General features: G+C 44.6%; 2 protein-coding genes and 1 long non-coding RNA gene across 3 annotated transcripts in view; 1 reads left to right on the top strand and 2 right to left on the bottom strand.

The window, feature by feature from the left end:
* Positions 1-18,651, bottom strand: part of LOC309333557 (uncharacterized protein C8orf48) — a 417,965-nt gene that overhangs the window by 338,299 nt on the left and 61,015 nt on the right. The gene's annotated exons all lie outside the window — the stretch shown is intronic.
* On the top strand, positions 1,021-10,599 carry ASB12 (ankyrin repeat and SOCS box containing 12). Its single transcript, XM_081847355.1, has 3 exons — positions 1,021-1,473; positions 8,491-9,334; positions 10,368-10,599. The coding sequence occupies exons 2-3, from the start codon at positions 8,512-8,514 to the stop codon at positions 10,499-10,501; spliced, it is 957 nt and encodes a 318-aa protein (XP_081703481.1). The 5' UTR covers positions 1,021-1,473; positions 8,491-8,511; the 3' UTR covers positions 10,502-10,599.
* Positions 12,856-14,551, bottom strand: LOC309333686. The gene is made up of 2 exons (XR_014152672.1): positions 14,452-14,551; positions 12,856-13,945 (listed from the first exon to the last, which is right to left on the bottom strand). It is a non-coding gene; the product is annotated as an uncharacterized lncRNA (long non-coding RNA).

The following is an 18,651-nucleotide window of genomic DNA, read 5'->3' on the forward strand; positions in this document are numbered from 1 at the left end:
CTGAGAAAGACTTTGGTCAAAACAACACTTAGCCATGAAGCTCACTGGGTGGACTTCGTCTAGTCATTGCCTCTTCCAGTCTAACCTACCTCATGGGGTGGGGAAAAAAGGGTGGGGTATAACTGCAATAATTAAATAAATAATGCAAAGATATCGTTAAATTTCCCCTGGACTTGATCCCTGAACACTTGGTAAGTGGTGGATGAATGATTGAACCAACTCAGTTGAAAAGTATTTTTGTCGAGAAAAGGCTGAGTGATTGGATACTTCCGTCTGTAGGTGTATTTGAGGAGGTTTGGCCTCCCCCAAGTTGATGGGCATTGCCATTCAAATGGTGTGCGTGCGTGCCAAATCTTGTGAATGATTATGTGGGGTGGGGCTTACCTGGAGCCTCCCCCCATCCCCAATATTTTATTCAAGTTGACACCCTTGACTGGAGGCCACCAGGCTCCTCCTCATCCCTGAACTAGGCTGTAGGGCCACTCAGGGCCAGGAACATAGCTGTCAATGTTTCCCTTTTTAAAAAAGGGAAATTCCCTTATTCCGAATAGGATTCCTCGCAAGAAAAGGGAAAAGTTGACAGCTATGGCCAGGAAGTGTATGCAGCCATATGCATCATTCTCCTGGGCTGAATCCTGGCACTGCAAATCTCTTCCAGGCCTGAGATCTTGTTGCCGACAGTGCCTTGTTACCGCCATAAACCTACTCATCCCCTTTGCTAAATCCCCATGCAAGGGAACAGATCACCTGGGGAAGGCTTTTCCAGCCTAGTGCCCTCTGGTGGGGGAGGGTTGCAGCTCACTGGTGGAGCACCGGCTTGGCATATAGAAGGCCCCAGGTTCAGTCCCCCGTGGCATCTCCACCCCCGCCTGAAACGCTAGAGAGCTGCTGCCAATCCGTGTAGGCAATACGGAGCTGGATGGAGCAATCATCTGACCCAATATATTCCTACGCTTTGGACGGCAGTCCCTGGGGATGATGGGAGTTGTAGTCCAAAAGACCTGCAGGACACCAAAAGGCTGATCTGCGCCATGCGTCCCGTGTGCTATTGCGAGGCCCGACGTCCAGGTCCCAACCCAAGCCCTTCTAACTTGCCTCCTGCAGGCTGCACTTTCCAAGAATGGAAGTTGTCAGATAAGACGCCCAAGCAGGGGGCTAAAATTAGCCCGAGAGCCCTTATTTGATCGGCGGCCGGCAGCAGCGCAGCTGTCCACTTAGCCGGCTGGCGCTAGCCTTCGCTTTCCTTCCTAGTCGGTGCCCCGACGACCAACCCCCCTGGTCCCCTTCCCTTCTCTCGCTATTCTGGCCCAGGGAGAAACCCGCGATGTGGGGCAGCCCCTTGCCCTAGCTGGTCCCCAGCGACCTCACAGAGGCCCGGCGGCGACGTAGCCGGGCTGGCCGGCGGCTCACCAGACACCGCTCCGTCGAGGCACAGCCAAGCGACTCGCAACCCGCCCGGCCAGCAACCAGCTCGTGAGTATCTTCAGCCAGGTGGCCTCCCCGTCTCTCCACCCGCCTGGCCATGACTCCGAGTTACCTCCACCTGGAGAGGCAGATGGGTTTTTTCCCGGGGCGGCTGGGAGTTGGTCCCGATTCACACGTGCGCGCCTACAAGCAACTCCCAGGCTCTCTTTTTACGCACTGGATCGCTGCCCACTTGGCCTGGCCTACTAAGCGGAGGAGGTGGCGGGGATGGATTACCGCACTTGGGGGGCGGGGAAGGGGGCAATTAACCCTGTTACGTGGACAAAACCAGAATATTTTTCCCTGATATGAAGTGAAATTTGTTGGTTTCTAGAATGGGTTTTGCTGTTGTTTTCGGACAGGATGCCCTGAGAAATGTTGGTGCAGTCCTTTCAAGATTCTAATTCCGAGTTCCACTGCATGTCTCCACCTACAACAGACGTATTACATTCGTGTACAGTCATTGTGCAGATTTATTTTTTTGCACTTTTGTTCACTTTCTTCTCCTCCCTCATTTCACACTCACAAGCTCCCTGTGTGGTAGGTTAGGCTGAAAGCTAGCAACTGGTTCAAGGTCACCCAATGAACTTAAGGACTGAGCAAGGATTTGAACCCTGGTTTCCCAGGTCCCAGTCCAACCTCATTTATCATACTGCCATAGGGATTGTGGAAGGAATAAGTGCACCTCAGGGCCATTCAGCTGGTTAAAATTATTGTGGTATGTATTAACACAAATTTCAAAACTGCACTTGATTGTCCTTGTAACTGTTATAAAAATTATTTTGACTGTTTTGAAGGATATGCCTGTAAATTACCTTGAGGCATATTATGTGGAAAGCAATTTGCAGACTAAATAATAATGCAAATAATAGTATTACGCTTGGGTACACAGGAACATAATGGGATGCGGGTGGCGCTGTGGGTTAAACCACTGTGCCGCTTGGGCTTGCCTATCGAAAGGTCAGCAGTTTGAATCCCTGCAACGGGGTGAGCTCCCGTTGTTCGGTCCGTGCTCCTGCCAACCTAGCAGTTCGAAAGCACGCAGTGCAAGTAGATAAATAGGTACCGCTCTGGCAGGAAGGTAAATGACATTTCCATGCACTGCTCTGGTTTCACCAGAAGCAGCTTAGTCATGCTGGCCACATTACCTGGAAAAACTGTCTACGGAAGTGGACAAACACCGGCTCCCTTGGCCTGTAAAGCGAAATGAGCGCCGCAACCCCAGTCGTTGGCGACTGGACTTAATTGTCAGTGGTCCCTTTACCTTTTTGCACAGGAACATAGGAATCTGCCTTATACTTAGACCTTTGATCTATCTAGCTTAGTTTTGTCTACACTGAATGGCAGAATCTCCAGAATTCCAGACTGGGTACATTCCCAACCCCAATTGGAGATGCTGGGGATTAAAGATGGAACCTTCTGCATGCAAAGCAGATGCTCAGTGACAGCCTTGTTTAGACCCTGGCCTTAATGCTCTCACAGGGGCTTCCTTAGACAGACATTTATTACTTTGGTTGTGAAGCACACAATTAACATTCCCCACTACCCATACACCATGCTTTACACCCGGCTCTTTACGTTCCTTATATCAGAACTTTCCAAACTGTGTGTTGCGACATATTAGTGTGTCAGCTGCAGTGTGTGGGTGTGCCGTGCAACTGCTCCCTGCATTCCTCCCAGGGCTGGAAATAAGTTAGTTTGATTCCGGTTTGCTAGTAAAACTGAATTACTGTGTCACAAAATGGTGCATGTCTAAAAAGTGTGTCACCAACATGTAAAGTTTAGAAAGCTCTGCCTTACATGTTAAAACTAAAAGGCATTCTGGCCAACCCGGATTATTATTATTATTATTTGGAATAAGAAAATAAATACTCTACTCATGTGCAGTTTTACTTTCAGACTCACCTATAGCATGATCATGAGATTGGGAATAAAATAGGGTTTGTGTCTGCTGCCCTGAAGCTAAATGCCTTGATTTAGAAATGAGCCTCATTTTGTTGAAGAAAAGGATAATGCGGTTAAAGTAAAGAGAACAAAACGAGCATTTCTAATAATGTACTTGCCTTGCTTGCCACCTCGACTTTAAATAGAATAATAATAATGAGAAGAAAATAAAGGATGCTGTGGCAAGCTGGACCTGTTTGCTGCTGGTCCCATCACCTTCTGCTTCCTGACCCCAGAGCTGAGGTCCTGCACAACTGTATAGAACATGCCTCTTGTATGTACCCCTCTTTACATTAAACTCATTATGGTAGGCCTCTCTCAGTATGTTGCCCCAGGCTGAAGTTTGGAGGGTAGTCATGAGGCCTCTTTGGTGGTAGTCCCCTCAGCTCTGAATTGGTTTCCCTAAAGAAGCTCGCCTGGTGCCCACATTGTTGTCCTGGAATAAAATGAGAAGTCCTCTTGTGGATCAGGAGCTGGTTAAGTAGCAGGAAGCAGAGAGTAGGAATAAATGGACAATTATTTGAATGGAGGGGTGTAGAAAATGCAGTCCTCCAAAGGTCAGTATTGGGAACTGTGTTTTTTAACTTGTTAATAAATGATCTGAAGTCAGGGGTGAGCAGTGAAGTGGCCAAGTTGGTGGATGGTACTCAATTCAGAATCCTTAATACAAAAGGGTTGTGAAGAGCTCTCCAAACCGAGTGAATGAGAAGTAGAATTGCAAACGCAATCCAGTGTAAATAAGTGTAAAGTGATACATGTTGGGGGAAAAAAAAAATCTTAATTTCACATGTACACTCATGGGGTCTGAACTGGAGATGACTGACCAGGAATGAGACCTTGGGGTCATAGTAGGTAGCTCAATGAAGATGCGAGCCCAGTGTGCGGCAGCTGTGAAAAAGGCAAATTCCATGTGAGGGGTCATTAGGAAAGGAATTGGAAATAAAACATCATAATGCCTTTCTATATAGGCTTGCAAGCTCATTTGTAATATAGTTCACAGTTCTGATTGCATCGCTTCAGAAAAGATATTGCAGAGCTGAAAAAGGTTCAGAAAAGGGCATCCAAAAAGGCTTTTCCAATGCCCCTATAAGGAAAGGTTGCTGGGTTTGGGACATTTTAGTTAAGAGTAAAAGTGAGTAAGAGGCGACATGATAGAAATTATGTGCTTGGCCTGGAGAAAACTCCTGTTCCGTCCCATCCCCCTGCCCTGTATCTCATAACTCTAGAACTCATGGATATTCAAGGAATCTGAATGTTGAAAGATAATCATTAAGGACAATTTAAAAAAAGAAAGTGCTTCTTCATGCACTTCATAGTTAAGCAACGGAATGTGCGTCCACAAGAGGTAAATGATGGCTACCAACTTGCGTAGCTTAAAGTTCATGGATCATGAAGCTGTCCTTGGCTACTTACTGGCCATGATGGAGCCTATGTTCTGAATACTTCCAAAAACCAGCTGCTGGTAACCCCAGGAGGGGAGAAGCTCTTTTGCTTGGGCCTTCTTGGGGGTTTTCCATAAGCATTTGGTTAGCCACTGTGTGAACAGGATGCTGGACTAGATGGGCCATTGGCCTCTTCTTATATTGCCCTTTCAACACCAGCCTAATTTCCCAATCCTTTTAAGATATAGTTCTTTTCAGTGGTATGGCTGGTGGGTAGTTTTTAGGTTCTGTATTTGGTATTTTATCTCCTGTATTCCTTGACTTCGAGTATTATGAGAGGGAGGGGAAAAGCTCTCCCTATTTTCTCCAAATCACATGTTGCAACCTTTCCTCCTAGGGGACTTGCTCCAGTCCCAAGATCTCGGTACAGGCCTCCCTGGATAGGCTGTAACTAAGGCTTGTGGGTGGCTGTTTCCAAAACCAGGGTGGACTTGTCCAGGCTGAGGTCGCGAGGTGAGCAGCTGGAGATGGATGCTTTGCAGGAGGCTCTAGCCTCTCATTTCGGAGCAGGAGTGGAGGAGTAGGGTGGTTGACTGAGAGGATATATTTGGATGCTTCAGAGATGGAATGCATCTGAAATTCTTTTTTTACCCTTCCTCAGAGCTTAAAGCATTTCGTAGCTGGGCAGGTGGAGTTTGGCATTCCTTCAAGTGAAAAATGTTAGGAATTGGCTTCCAAAGGGCCTCCCTGGCTGTCTGGAATATATTTCTGCCCCCCCCTTTTTTTTGGCTAACATCTGATGCAGCCCCCACCACTATCACCCTGATCTCAGGTTGCAGAAGCACTTGTGATTTTTACGGATTGAAATGTTAATAGCATCAGGATAAGAGTAAAAATTAGCCACTCACAGAAGATCCTGCCTGCAAGAGGCAGACTTTGGTAATCATTTGTAATATTGCGTCGAGTGCAAGACCAACATTTGGCAGTCCCAAATGGATATTCTCAGTTGTGGATCTTCTCAATTTTGCACCTCCTTCAGCTTGGTACCCTGCGTGGGGGAAACACACGCAATGCCCTATATCCAGTGATGCTCCAACCAATTCTGTTCCTTCATGAGGCATCTGACTTTTTTTTTTTTTTTTTGGTATGAAGTCAAATACAAAGCAGTGACTCATGCAGAAACACATTATTAAAATTAATAATGTGTTTCTGCATGAGTCACTGCTTTGTATTTGACTTCATACCAAAAAAAAAAAAAAAGTCAGATGCCTCATGAAGGAACAGAATTGGTTCTGTTAATTAATTAATTGGTTCTGTTAATTAATTAATTAATAATTAATTAATTATTGCTACCCTGCCTTTTTTTAAAAAAAAAGTGGCTTACAAAAATTAAAGCAAGGCTAAAACGTTGAAAGCAAAATACGTATAACGTACCATTTATAATGGATTTGAAATCATGTATTAGTGTATTTTTGGTCTGTGGAAGCTGCCCAGAGTGGCTGGGGAAACCCAGCCAGATGGGCAGGTTACAAATAATACATTATTATTATTATTATTATTATTATTATTATTATTATTATTTTAAAAAAACAAATTTAATTAAACACAGTAAAAACATTAAAAACAGCACAGCACTGCTAAGGTGCTTCTGCAGTAATTCCTCTCTCTAATGCAGAGATGGGAAAACTATTTCAATCTGAGGGGCATAGCCAACCTTCTGGGGTGGGGGGTGGAGGCAGTGTGCTAACAGTGGGTGGAGCCAGAGACAAAAGTGGGTGGAGCAAAGGATATTACTTTGTAAAGTAGGCTAGATTCCAGCCATGCAAAAGGCAGATGTTTCAAGTTTCTATGCATGCACACATATGCAGAGAGAAAGAGAGATAGACAGACTACTCTCCATCAAACCAGTCAAAAGCACAGGAGGAGAGTGCAGACCAGGTCCAGTGAGGGGTGCAGCCTGATAGAGAGGGATGTTGCTTGGGAAGAATCCCAGGGACCCAAAAGAAAGGCATGGAGGGTCACAATTAGCCCTGTGTTTCCCCACCTTTGCATGAGCACCTGCAAAACACACCTACAGTAAGGAAGGCCTTTTATCAGCTACAACTGTTCTTGGATGGGGAAAGTCTGGCCACTGATTTATGCATTGGTATCCTCAAGATTCAGTAATTGCAGTTCACTCTACATGGAGCTATCCTTGGGCCTGGTCTGGAGGTTCCTGCTGATGGAGAGTACTGCAGCTAGACTGTTGAAGGGGACAAACTGTTGCCAGCACATAACTCAAAAGCTTGCACTGGCTGCCTGTACGCTACTGGACCAGGTTCTAGGTTCTTGTATTCATTTTCAAGGCTCTTAACATTTTGTCTCCAGGATACCTGATACCTTATATTCCTGCTTGATCACTGAGATCTTTGTGGGGAGCCACTATTAGTGGATCCCCCATGGCTGAGATGCATGGCTTGAATCTGCTAGAAACCATGCATTCAGTATTGTGGGCTCTATTTTATCCCTTAGAGTTGAGGTCAGGCAGGCCCCCTCCCTGTTGAACTTCCAGTGCCCACTGAATTTTAATTTTAATTCCAGCTGGCATTTTGAGTCATATGTAATTTTATAGTTTTTAGCTGCTTTTTATCTTTATCAGACACTGCTTAGGGACTATTGTAACTGAGAGGTAAAAAAAAACCTGTCAGAATAATAAATAAGAATAATAACTGAAGTTTTTACAGCTTAAGCGGGATGGTTTTGAAGATGATTCTTCATATATTTGGGTCAAAAGCTGTTTTAAAGGTAAGTACCTGCATGCTGATTTTGGCTCAGCCATGAATAGTCACCCAGTGTAATTTTTTCCAAATTCAAGTAATAGAATTCTGGTAACCAAGTTCTATATAAATCACATCAGTGTTGGCCCTATTCACATATATACATAGCCACTTTCTGCTGCAGTCTGTGATGTACCTGCATGTGTGACTCAACCCAGAGAGCTTGATCTCCATGATTGCCTTCGAAATCGCAGAAACTGGCCATTAGCTCCACTGACCCCCATCCCTGCTTATTAGCTCATCCCCAGGACTCTATTAATAAAGGAAACCCATATACAGATACCTGTTGGTGCCTGGCTGGATTTGAATGAATTGTATATAGGAGATGGTGTTGATGTTGTTTAAATTGTTGTTCTAACTTACATATTATTTAAATATTTAGACAATTTATATAGTCCCCAAGCAGTGTGCAAAGACGACAGTACAATGTAAATAAAAATGGGTTAAACCTATAAACTTAAAATGCCTCCTGAAATAAAATTTAAAAGTCTTTAATGAGGCCAGGAGTTCAGCTGTAAAGGGACCTGTCTGACCTCAACAGGGGGGAGGTGGATTTCCACAAAATTGGGCTCACCATGGTGAACATACAGCTCCTGGGGGCTACCAGCATGCATCCCATAATTGGTTCCTCCCATTTGTTTTAATATATAAAACGGTGACACCTGCTTTCAAATATGCAATTGTGCTCTATTTGTGCTTTAATTGTAAATAGCTTTGGCATGCTTCATGGGAAGCAATTGACAAATGAAATAATAATAATAATGAACAATAATAATAATAACTTTTGCTCACCTCTCTCACCAACCAGAAGCCCCTATTGCACATGCATCCCAGGTATAACCAGGACATTGTAACTGTGTTTTGTTTATTTCTTTGCCTTATAGCTCTCTAGCATTGCACAGTTCATGATGAAAATCACCCTCAAGAGACAAGCAAAGATGAGCCTGGTGGACATAACCAAGATTTTCTCCATGCTCCAGCCCAGTGAAGATGAAGAAGGTGATGAAGAAAGACAGGAGCTGAATCTCGCCGTCTCCCAGGATAATTACAGACTTCTGGACGAACTGTTGCGCCAAGAGAGATACAGGCGGTTCATCAACAGCAGGAGCGGCTGGGGGGTGCCAGGGACCCCGCTCCGCCTGGCGGCCTCAAAGGGCCACGTGAGGTGCGTCAAGGTCCTCCTGGCCCATGGAGCCGAAGTGGACAGTCTGGATGTGAAGGCCCAGACACCACTCTTCACAGCTGTCAACAATGGCCACCTCAACTGCGTGATGGCCCTCTTGGAGGCAGGGGCCAGTCCTTCTGGCAGCATCCACAACAATTGCACCCCACTGCTCACGGCAGCAAGAGAAGGGGACATCGACATCCTTCAAGAACTTTTAGAACATGGGGCAGAGGCCAATGTCAAAGCCAGAGTCCCGGAGTGGGCGGCCAACTCTGTTGCGTGCTCGGGCCCTTTGTACCTGTCCGCTGTCTATGGGCACTTGGAGTGTTTCAAGATGCTGCTGCTCCACGGTGCGGATCCCAACTACAACTGCACTGATGAGAAGATGATCACCCGCATTAAGCACCCAAAGAGTCTGCTCGAAATCTGCTTGAGGCACGGTTGTGGAGTGGAATTCGTCAAACTGCTGATAGATTTTGGAGCCAATGTGTACCTACCTGGTATTGTGCTCGATAAGATCTCAGTGAACTCTGAGATGCTGGATTTGTTGGCCAGAGAAAGAGGTAACTTTTTTTCATTTGATGATGATGATGATTTACATTCATTACTGACTGTGTATGCACCATACATTTTAAAGCGTGCACACACCTTCAAAGAATCCTGGGATTAGATGCTGGGAACTGTAGCTCTGTGAAGGGTAAACTAGTTCCCAGGATTTGTTGGGGAGAGAAATGCCCTTTAAACGTACAGTGTGTACACAGCCACTGTTTTTTATTGTCACAACAATACAAACACAACACGTAGGCTAATGATATCATTATTCTATTATATATTTTCTACGTGTTGTGTTTGTATTGTTGTGATTAGTTCTTATTGCAACACAGGGGTTTGTTTTTGGTTGGCTGTTTTTTATTGTGACATTCATGTCTTGTTCCTGGAAAGGACCTACTTGTTAAAACAAACACAGCCAACTAAATTCACTAAAGTGCAACTACTTTGTACATTAACAAATACTGTTTAAATTGAATAGATATGCTGGTAATGTAATGAAAAGGGCCTCTTAATACGCTCAGTTGCAAATTTAGGACCCATCCACCTGTATTGTGTAAATGCCTAATCAGATGTGTGGCCCTGCCTACCAACAGTATTTGGCTCCAGCCACTTTTCCTATAAGGAACGTGCACTGGCTTCACCCCTCTCACCATATATATCTTTTAGGGTAGCTCTTCAGAATTTGATCAAATACTTCAAATACTAGGGAATAGCTCAGTGGTAGAACATCAGCCTTGCAAGCAGAAAGTCCCAGGTTCAATCCCTGGCAATTCCAGGTAGGATTAGGAGACACTCATGTCTGACAGATCATCTCCCAGTCTGTCATGTGGAGGTGGTTGCAGATTTCACTAAATATGTTAGAACTGCAAAATTATGAACACCTGAGGTGTTTCTCCAAAGTGCCTTCCCAGATTTCTGTTCAGCTCCCTGCTTTTGTTCTTGGCTAATGCCTCAGACATTGAGGAATTCTGAGGGGCTTGGATGCTCAGCGGTACAATCATCATAGTCTCTCCATTCCCTTTTTCCTCCCCACCCCCTTTCCAGCTGTCCCCAAATCCTTGATGTCGCAATGCAGACTAGCAATCAGGAAGTTCCTAAAACTGGCCAACCGCCCCTTTGCTGTGGACCAACTGGATATCCCACTGTCGCTGCTGAACTACCTCAAACACCGGTCATAACTGAAGATCAGAGTTGGAACTGCCCAGGGTTACCAAGTATTGTAACTGATTAAGGGTAAAGCAAAAAAAGAACATTCTAAGAATAGAAAGAAGTGTGATTTGGTGGCATTGTTTAGATTTATTGTGTGTGTGTGTAAGTATTGCCTATGCTGCATTTATGCAAGAACACTGTTTATTTTTCTTTAGAGTCAGCGTGGTGTAGTGGTTAAGAGCGGTGGACTCGTAATCTGGTGAACCAGGTTCGCGTCTCCGCTCCTCCACATGCAGCTGCTGGATGACCTTGGGCTAGTCTTTGAAGAAGAAGAAGAAGAAGAAGAAGAAGAAGAAGAAGAAGAAGAAGAAGAGTTTGGATTTGATATCCCGCCTTTCACTCCCCTTCAGGAGTCTCAAAGCAGCTAACAATCTCCATTCCCTTCCTCCCCCACAACAAACACTCTGTGAGGTGAGTGGGGCTGAGAGACTTCAAAGAAGTGTGACTGGCCCAAGGTCACCCAGCAGCTGCATGTGGAGGAGCGGAGACGCGAACCCGGTTCCCCAGATTACGTGACTACCACTCTTAACCACTACACCACACAGGCTCTCAGCCTCACTCACCTCACAGAGTGTTTGTTGTGGGGGAAGAATGGAAAGGAAGTTGTTAGCCGCTTTGAGACTCCTTCAGATAGTTATAAAGCAGGATATCAAATCCAAATGCTTCTTCTTCTTTCTTTAAGCAGAAGTTGATCAGGTGGAATGAAAACTGAAAACCTCGCCGTATCATGTAGATATATTATAGATTAAACACCCTATTTTGTTATTTTTTAAAAAAGTACCTGGCCGAGGTGTTCTCAACCAGTCTTCCCCAATCTGGTGCCCTTCAGGCATTCTGGATTGCAACCACGTCTGCCCATGCATGAGGCGAGCAGATCTGACCCCCTCCCCGCTTCACTGTTGCCCCATTCTAAGCCCCACTCATGCCGCCAACAATGTACCCACTGCACCCTTCCCACAAAGTTGGGCCAGCAGTGCAGCTACAGGTGAGGGTACAGGTGCAGTGATGGGACTGGCAGCAACATGGGAGCAATGGCGAAGTCAGGCAGAGGGAGGGGACCCAGATCTATGGGGTTGGGGCAGTGGGATTAGGTGTTTTGTCTGCAGCAGCAAAATGTCTCTGACAGCAACTCGCATCAGCCCCAGCCAGACCAACTGTTTGAGATCTTGGTCCCTCTTACAGTGTAGGGCATTTCTACCAAGGTTGCTAACAGCCTGATCTTATGCATGCCTGCTCAGAAGTACCTATTGAGTCTAATGAAGCTTACCTTCCCACCCACCACTCACCCCAGATAACTGTGTGTAGGATGGGAGCAGGCTAAAATTGCATTTTACAGATCAGTCCCACTGGGGAAAAGGTGAGACCGTGAGATCCTCAGCAGAGCTACCACCATTTCTTAAATGCAGCCAGCTCAGGTGGAGGCAGAAAAGGGAAACATTTGTTTTTCTTTCTTTGGTTTGTTCCCGTTGCCTCCAGTGGGGCAGCCATGGATTGTGGATATTTATGCCATCTCCCAAAGATGAGAGATGGCACATTCAGTATTCATATTGATGTTTTAATTTTCTTTCATTCTATAGAATTCAATTTGTCATAATATAAAATACGACATATTACAAAATAAAAGGAAGGAATAAAAATTCAATTTAAAATCATACAGCGTTCAGCACACCACATTATGATTTCTACAATGGGAAGAAAAATCATTAGGTGGTCTGTCAATACTGACAGCAATTTTCAAATGCTTGGGAACCACTACTCTATTGAATGTTACCTTTTTCTTGATTGGCAGGAATAAGAAATGCAATAATAGGTTTGTAGTGTTACTTGTAAAAAACATTATTAATTCTATGGGGGGGGGGACAGAGAGAATGTTTACATTTTAAAGCACACACACTCCAAATTGCAAACTACAGAAAAAGGGGAAATAGGTTGAAATAATATCATCATTACAAAATACAGAGAATATTTAAGAAATATTAATTAAAAATGCAAAGGACACAACATTTATAGAGCAATTTTGAAAGCAACCTCAGAACACTCAGCACAATGTACCTTTCTTGTTTTGAATTTATTTAATTCATCTACTTTAGCCATTTATACTCCCACTCTTCAGGATACAAATCCTTCTAAGTTAGCTCACAACAAAACAACATTGGTTTTAAAAACTAGTTCTGCATGTTCATGGCATGATTTGAATTGTGGAAAAGCTGGCTGTGGGAGGCACTGATTGGCAAGTACCCTTGTCATCACCAACACACCTCACAAACCCCTGGAATAACTTTGCAACTGTTATTAAAATGCTTGCATTTTAAAATGCTTGCACAAGGTGATGAATTGATGAACAAAGAGGCAAACTCAAAGATGGACCAGTGTATAACTAGCTGACTTGTTTGTATGCTCTGTCTTAAAAAAAAGGTAAAGTTACCCTGACCGTTAGGTCCAGTTGCAAACGACTCTGGGGTTGTGGCGCTCATCTTGCTCTATAGGCCGAGGGAGCCGGCGTTTGTCTGGAGACAGCTTCCGGGTCATGTGGCCAGAATGACTAAGCTGCTTCTGGCGAACCAGAGCAGCGCACGGAAATGCCGTTTACCTTCCCGCCAGAGCAGTACCTATTTATCTACTTGCACTTTGACGTGCTTTTGAACTGCTAGGTTGGCAGGAGCTGGGACGGAGCAACAGGAGCTTGCCCCGTCACGGGGATTCGAACCGCCGACCTTCCGATCAGCAAGCCCTAGACTCTGTGGTTTAGACCACGCCCCATGCTCTATCTTAACCCTAAACAATAATGCCCAGTTCACATGATATTGAGATGAGTGGTGAGATATGTTGTTTTGTTAGTTTTAAAAAACAATAGCATATAAAATCACTACCACTAGATGCCACTATTGATCCAAATGCAAGGCCAAAATGCATAATGCATGATTGGCTCTCCTGGTGTTTTTATTTTTTAATTTTTACTTAACAGCAGCCCTGGCAGGCTCCAAATTTAGATGGAGTAACTGCAGGGAGAAGGGATGCTCAGGCCATTTTCCTGACCTATATTGCCCTAACTTTTTTTTTAAAGCATTTAGCGCTGAAGTGGAAGTGGTTGGGGAAACAGGTACCTGTGTTTCCTCCTTGTCCCCAGGGCTGACAGCAGCTTTGATGGATGAGGACTTAGCCTGGGAAAATGGCACAGGGATTAAGCACTCCTCTCCATCCCAGTGCTGCTGTTTCAGTTGATCTTGGAAGCTCCAACAACTGCTTTGGAGGAGGGGGGGGGCAGGAATCCAGGCACTCCAGTCATGGACCTCCTCAGGAAATACTTACCTTGGCCTGCAGCCACTCACTTGGCTGATGGATTGTCAGTTCCTAAGGCTCTTTCTTTTTCACTTGGGGGGGGGGGCTCTAGATGTTTTGAACTAAAGCTCCCCCTAGCCCAGGGGTCTGCAACCCGCAGCTCCAGAGCCGCATGTGGCTCTTTTACACCTTTGCCGCGGCTCCGGGGCGGATACTAGCGAGGGGAGGAGGCGCATTGTGTGCCCCGACACTCCCCACTGTGGTGGGCGCTGTACTGGCTGTGATGTTGCATGGGGGCGGTGTGTGCGTTAGTCACGCACCGTCCTGACATCACCTTCCCGCCCGCCCGCCCGCTACATTGTAAGGGGCATGTACGCTGGTCACTGCATTGAAAGGGGGCATGTACGCTGGTCACTGTTTTGAAGGGGAGTGAAGAACACACACACACACAAAAAGGTAACTTGTTAATTTAATGTTTATTTCTATGAGGAGGAGTAATTCTGAGGGGTCAAACAAATAAATAATAAAAAGTGACAAAAAAGTTATTTTTATAATGACGAGTTTTGCGGCTCCCAGGTTTTTTTCCTTCGGAAATGGGTCCAAGTGGCTCTTTTTGTCTTAAAGGTTGCAGACCCCTGACCTAGCCCCAGCCAATTCTGACCATAGGCCATGTTGACCATTGGATGTGCTGGTTGGAGCTGATGTCCAACAGCTGTGTGAAGAACTGTCCAGCAGAGCACCCATGATTTATCTGTCCTCAACCCCAGTTTTATGTTCACAGAAATCCTGTGAGGTAGGTCAGGCTGAGAGGAAGTGACTGGCCCAAGGTCACCCAGTGAACTTCACGGCTAAGTGGGGATTTGAACCCACGTCTTAGTTCAAGATTCTAACTACTATACGACACTGACTCCTATCTCTTGGAACCTTTTAACTGCAAAATTGGTTTCATATTTGTAACTGTATTCTGATTGTGTATTGTATTACGGTGGTACCTCTAGTTACGAACTTAATTCATTCTAGAGGTCCGTTCTTAACCTGAAACTGTTCTTACCTAGAGGCGTGCTTTCGCTAATGGGGCCTCTTGTTGCCGCTGCGCCACTGGCACACGATTTCCGTTCTCATCCTGGGGCAAAGTTCTCAACTCGAGGTAACTCTTCCAGGTTAGCGGAGTTTGTAACCTGAAGCGTTTGTAACCTGAGGCATTTGTAACTTGTGGTACCCCTGTATTGGGTTTTGATGTATGCTGTTATTTTAATATTGCATTAATATCATTGTATTTTATGGTTTTTATCTGCACTGTATAAACTGTTTTGTGTGGGTTTTTTAAAATATATATATAAACAGCAGGCTTGAAATGCAATGTGATGAAATAGATAGACAGGTTCAAAAGAGAAAGAAGTCACAGCTGCTCCTTCAACCACACACAATTCACTGATGGTGTTTGCTGCTACAAGATGTAACAATGGCTGGCCCAAGACATTTTGCCACCTAAGACAAAGGACAAAATGTTCAAAAGGTAATTGGACTAAGAGCTGACTCAAACCTCAATGCTGGCAATAGGACAGCAGCATTCCTGAAGCACACCTGCCCCCGGGGGGGCCACCCTGCACATCCACTTCTGGCAGCTCTGCGAGGGCCGTTGCCACACCTACCTGATGTCCTCTCTAACCTGGTGGAAGTGAAACCAGGATGTGCCAGGCAGAGAGAGCATCCAGCTCACCTGCTGCTCACCAGAGTTCCAGGGGGCTTGTTGCTTTTACCTTTCAACTCCACTTACAAATACATGCTGTTTGGGAAATAATGGCTCACCATGTGAGGGGTAAATAGCCCTTTAAGTCTGGCACAAATGCATGCACAGGCCCCAGCAGCCAGTTTTCAGAAATATAAGAAAAGGAAATAGGATGACAAGGAAGGGGGAGTCTGGGCCTCTAAGAAAATAAAGAGAACATTTTTGTTCAAGTCTCGCTGCTCTGTTGTAGCTGTTTTCCAAGTAGACTTTCAGTCTCCTCACATATAAGCTGGCAACATGAACAGCCAGGTGGAAGTTTAGGGGCAAGGGCCTGTTTGTTACAGTCTTCTTTTAAGCACTTCTGACCAAGGTGGATTTTGTTTGGAAGATGCATTTTAGGCCACATTTACACCATATTGTTAAAACAGTCACAGCTTCCTCCAAAGAATTTGGGGGGCTGTAGTGTGTCAAAGGTGCTGAGCATTGTTAGGAGGCCTCTTTCGCCCTCACAGAACTACAATTCCCAGAGTTCCCTGTGAAGAGGAGTTGATTGTTAAACCTCTCTGAGAACTGTAGCTCTGGGAAGGGAAATGGGATCTCCTAGTATTTCTCAGCACTCTTCACAAACAATACTTCTCGGGCTCTTTTGAGAGAAAGCTATGGATGTTTAAAATGGTATCATAGTGCTTTAATTGTACAGCCTTATTTAGCCATTCACAAGGCACCCACATCTCTCAGTGAGAGGGGATTGACACCTTCTTGAAGCTAGGAGATAAGCTATTGCCCAGAATACTTTGCTCCCCCTTCCTCACTAGATGGGTTCTGAGGAGGTGATGTGATTCTATTGATGACAGAGGACTAGCTTAACTGGGCAATCTTGAATGTACAGGCAGTCATAGGGCAACCTTGTGAGGCAGGTAGATATGAGTCAAGATGACTCTATGGAGCTTCTGTGTTCAGAGGCAGTGTACCACAATATTGACTGCTGGGGAGTAGCGTGAGGAGTGGGATTTTGCCTTCAGACTCCTGCTTGTGGGCTCCTTGAATGGCATCTGATCTGCCACCGTGTGAAGTGCAGTGCTTGACAAGATTAATCTTTATAGCCTGTTTAGGGAAGTTTTTAATGTTTGATCTTTTACTATATTTTTAATAACCTGTTGGAAGCCACCCAGAGTGGCTGGGGAGGCCTGGCCAGATGGGTGGGGTACAAGTAATAAATTATTTATTTTTGATATTTTTATTATTACTATTATTAGGCCTGACCCAGAAGGGCTCTTCTTTGATTCTTAGTACGATTCAAAACTAGACACTTTCCCAGCGTGCTAGTTTTGTGGGTACAGGGGGGTTAAAATAAAATAAAATAGTGGTACTATCTAAAAACAGGCTTACAGACTCATCTGTTGTATTTGAGAATTGGGCCTCAGACTTTGTTCAGTTTGGGCACCAAATGCCCCTTTGAGAGCATTCTGGATATTTGGAAACACAGAAGCCTAGAAACAGGTCTGCATTATTTATAAATCCAAAATCAAATTATAATGTCAAGGGCTGTGAACTCTATTAACCAGCCATCTATTAAGCAGTGTGCAGGTCTCTTAAGGGAGATGCTGGAAAGCTCTGTGGCCCTGTGCAGTTAAAATTAAGCTGGAGAAACAGTTAGAAAGGATATTGTGGAGAGCAAGAGTTGGTTGCCTCAGTAATAGAGTGGATGCTAAATTAGCTGGTGGTTGTGCTGCCTCTGTGTGTGTGCACGCACGCACACACACATTTTATATCCCATTTTTTCCTCCAAGGAGCTTGTGGTACAGTACAGGGTTCTCCCCCTCCTCTATTAATCTGCACAACAACTCTGTGAGGTTGTTTAGGCTGAGAGGCAGTGACTGACCCAAGGTCACTCAGTGAGCTTCATGGCCGAGGTGGGATTTGAACCTTGGTCTCCCAGATCCTAGTCCAAACTCTAACTACTATGCTACACTGTCGCTCTCCGAGTGGTCTGCAACCAGCCTGCTTCACAAAGGCAATGGAGATAAGCAGCACATGGGAGAAGAACCAAATGAAGATATTAACTGTGCATCAGAAGGCGAGATGGTTGTATTGAATCCTCCAAATCTATGTGGATATGAGATGGTGGAGATGCCTTCTGACCCATAAGCATCTGCTTCTCACTTCACAGAGGTTGCCTTAAACCAGGAGTGGGGAACTCTTTTCAACACAAGATCCACATTTCCTCCTGACTAGGTTTCCAGGGGTCACATGCCAGTGTGCCACAGGCAAAAGTGAGGAGAGCCACAAATGTGAGCATTTTTCTGTGTACAGTAGTATGCAAGTTTCTTCACACACTTGCATACCCACCCCATCATACACCCCATCCTACTTATTCCAACCAGGCAACAACATTGCTAAGTCAATATTTTTTTTTAAAAAAAAATAATATTTATTACCTTTTCCAACAGTTTAAACTCTACAAAGAATGAAAACCATACAATACAACACAATACAATACAATACAAAAAAACCTATACATTACACTAACAAAACACTAACATTAAACTAACAAAACAAACACAATTTAAAACACATCAAATAGTTTCAATATCTTATCTTTCATTCCCTTATTTCCGTGACCTCCTCACACCTCCCTTTTTGTATTCCACTTCTATTAATTCTTTCAGCAATTCCTTTCCATCTTCCTCTATTTTTAATCCTATAATTATTTTAACACATTCTAACCTTATTTTCCCTTTAATACTCTATTAATCTATTTGTCCTTAATTCCTTATAACATTTCTGCTAAAGCCATATAACTTCATTCCAACATTTTTCTAACATTCATTAATTTTACAGTATTTCCATAAATAGTCTTTAAACTTTTTCCAGTCTTCTTCCACCGACTCTTCTCCCTGGTCTCGGATTCTGCCAGTCATTTCCGCCAATTCCATGTAGTCCATCAACTTCATCTGCCATTCTTCCCGGGTGGGTAGATCTTGTGTCTTCCAATATTTTGCGATGGGTATTCTTGCTGCTGTTGTTGCATACATTAAAAATGTTCTATCCTTCTTTGACACCAGTTGGCCGACCATGCCCAGGAGAAAGGCCTCTGGTTTCTTCAGGAAG

This window comes from Podarcis erhardii (genome assembly GCF_964252035.2).
Source record: "Podarcis erhardii genome assembly, chromosome: Z".
Lineage (NCBI taxonomy): Eukaryota > Metazoa > Chordata > Lepidosauria > Squamata > Lacertidae > Podarcis > Podarcis erhardii.

Bases quoted from the DNA above. Each gene is read 5' to 3' on its own strand.
- ASB12 (XM_081847355.1), top strand. From the start codon at position 8,512: ATGATGAAAATCACCCTCAAGAGACAAGCAAAGATGAGCCTGGTGGAC. The intron at 9,335-10,367 runs GTAACTTTTTTT...CCCCCTTTCCAG, and splicing joins TTTGTTGGCCAGAGAAAGAG to CTGTCCCCAAATCCTTGATG.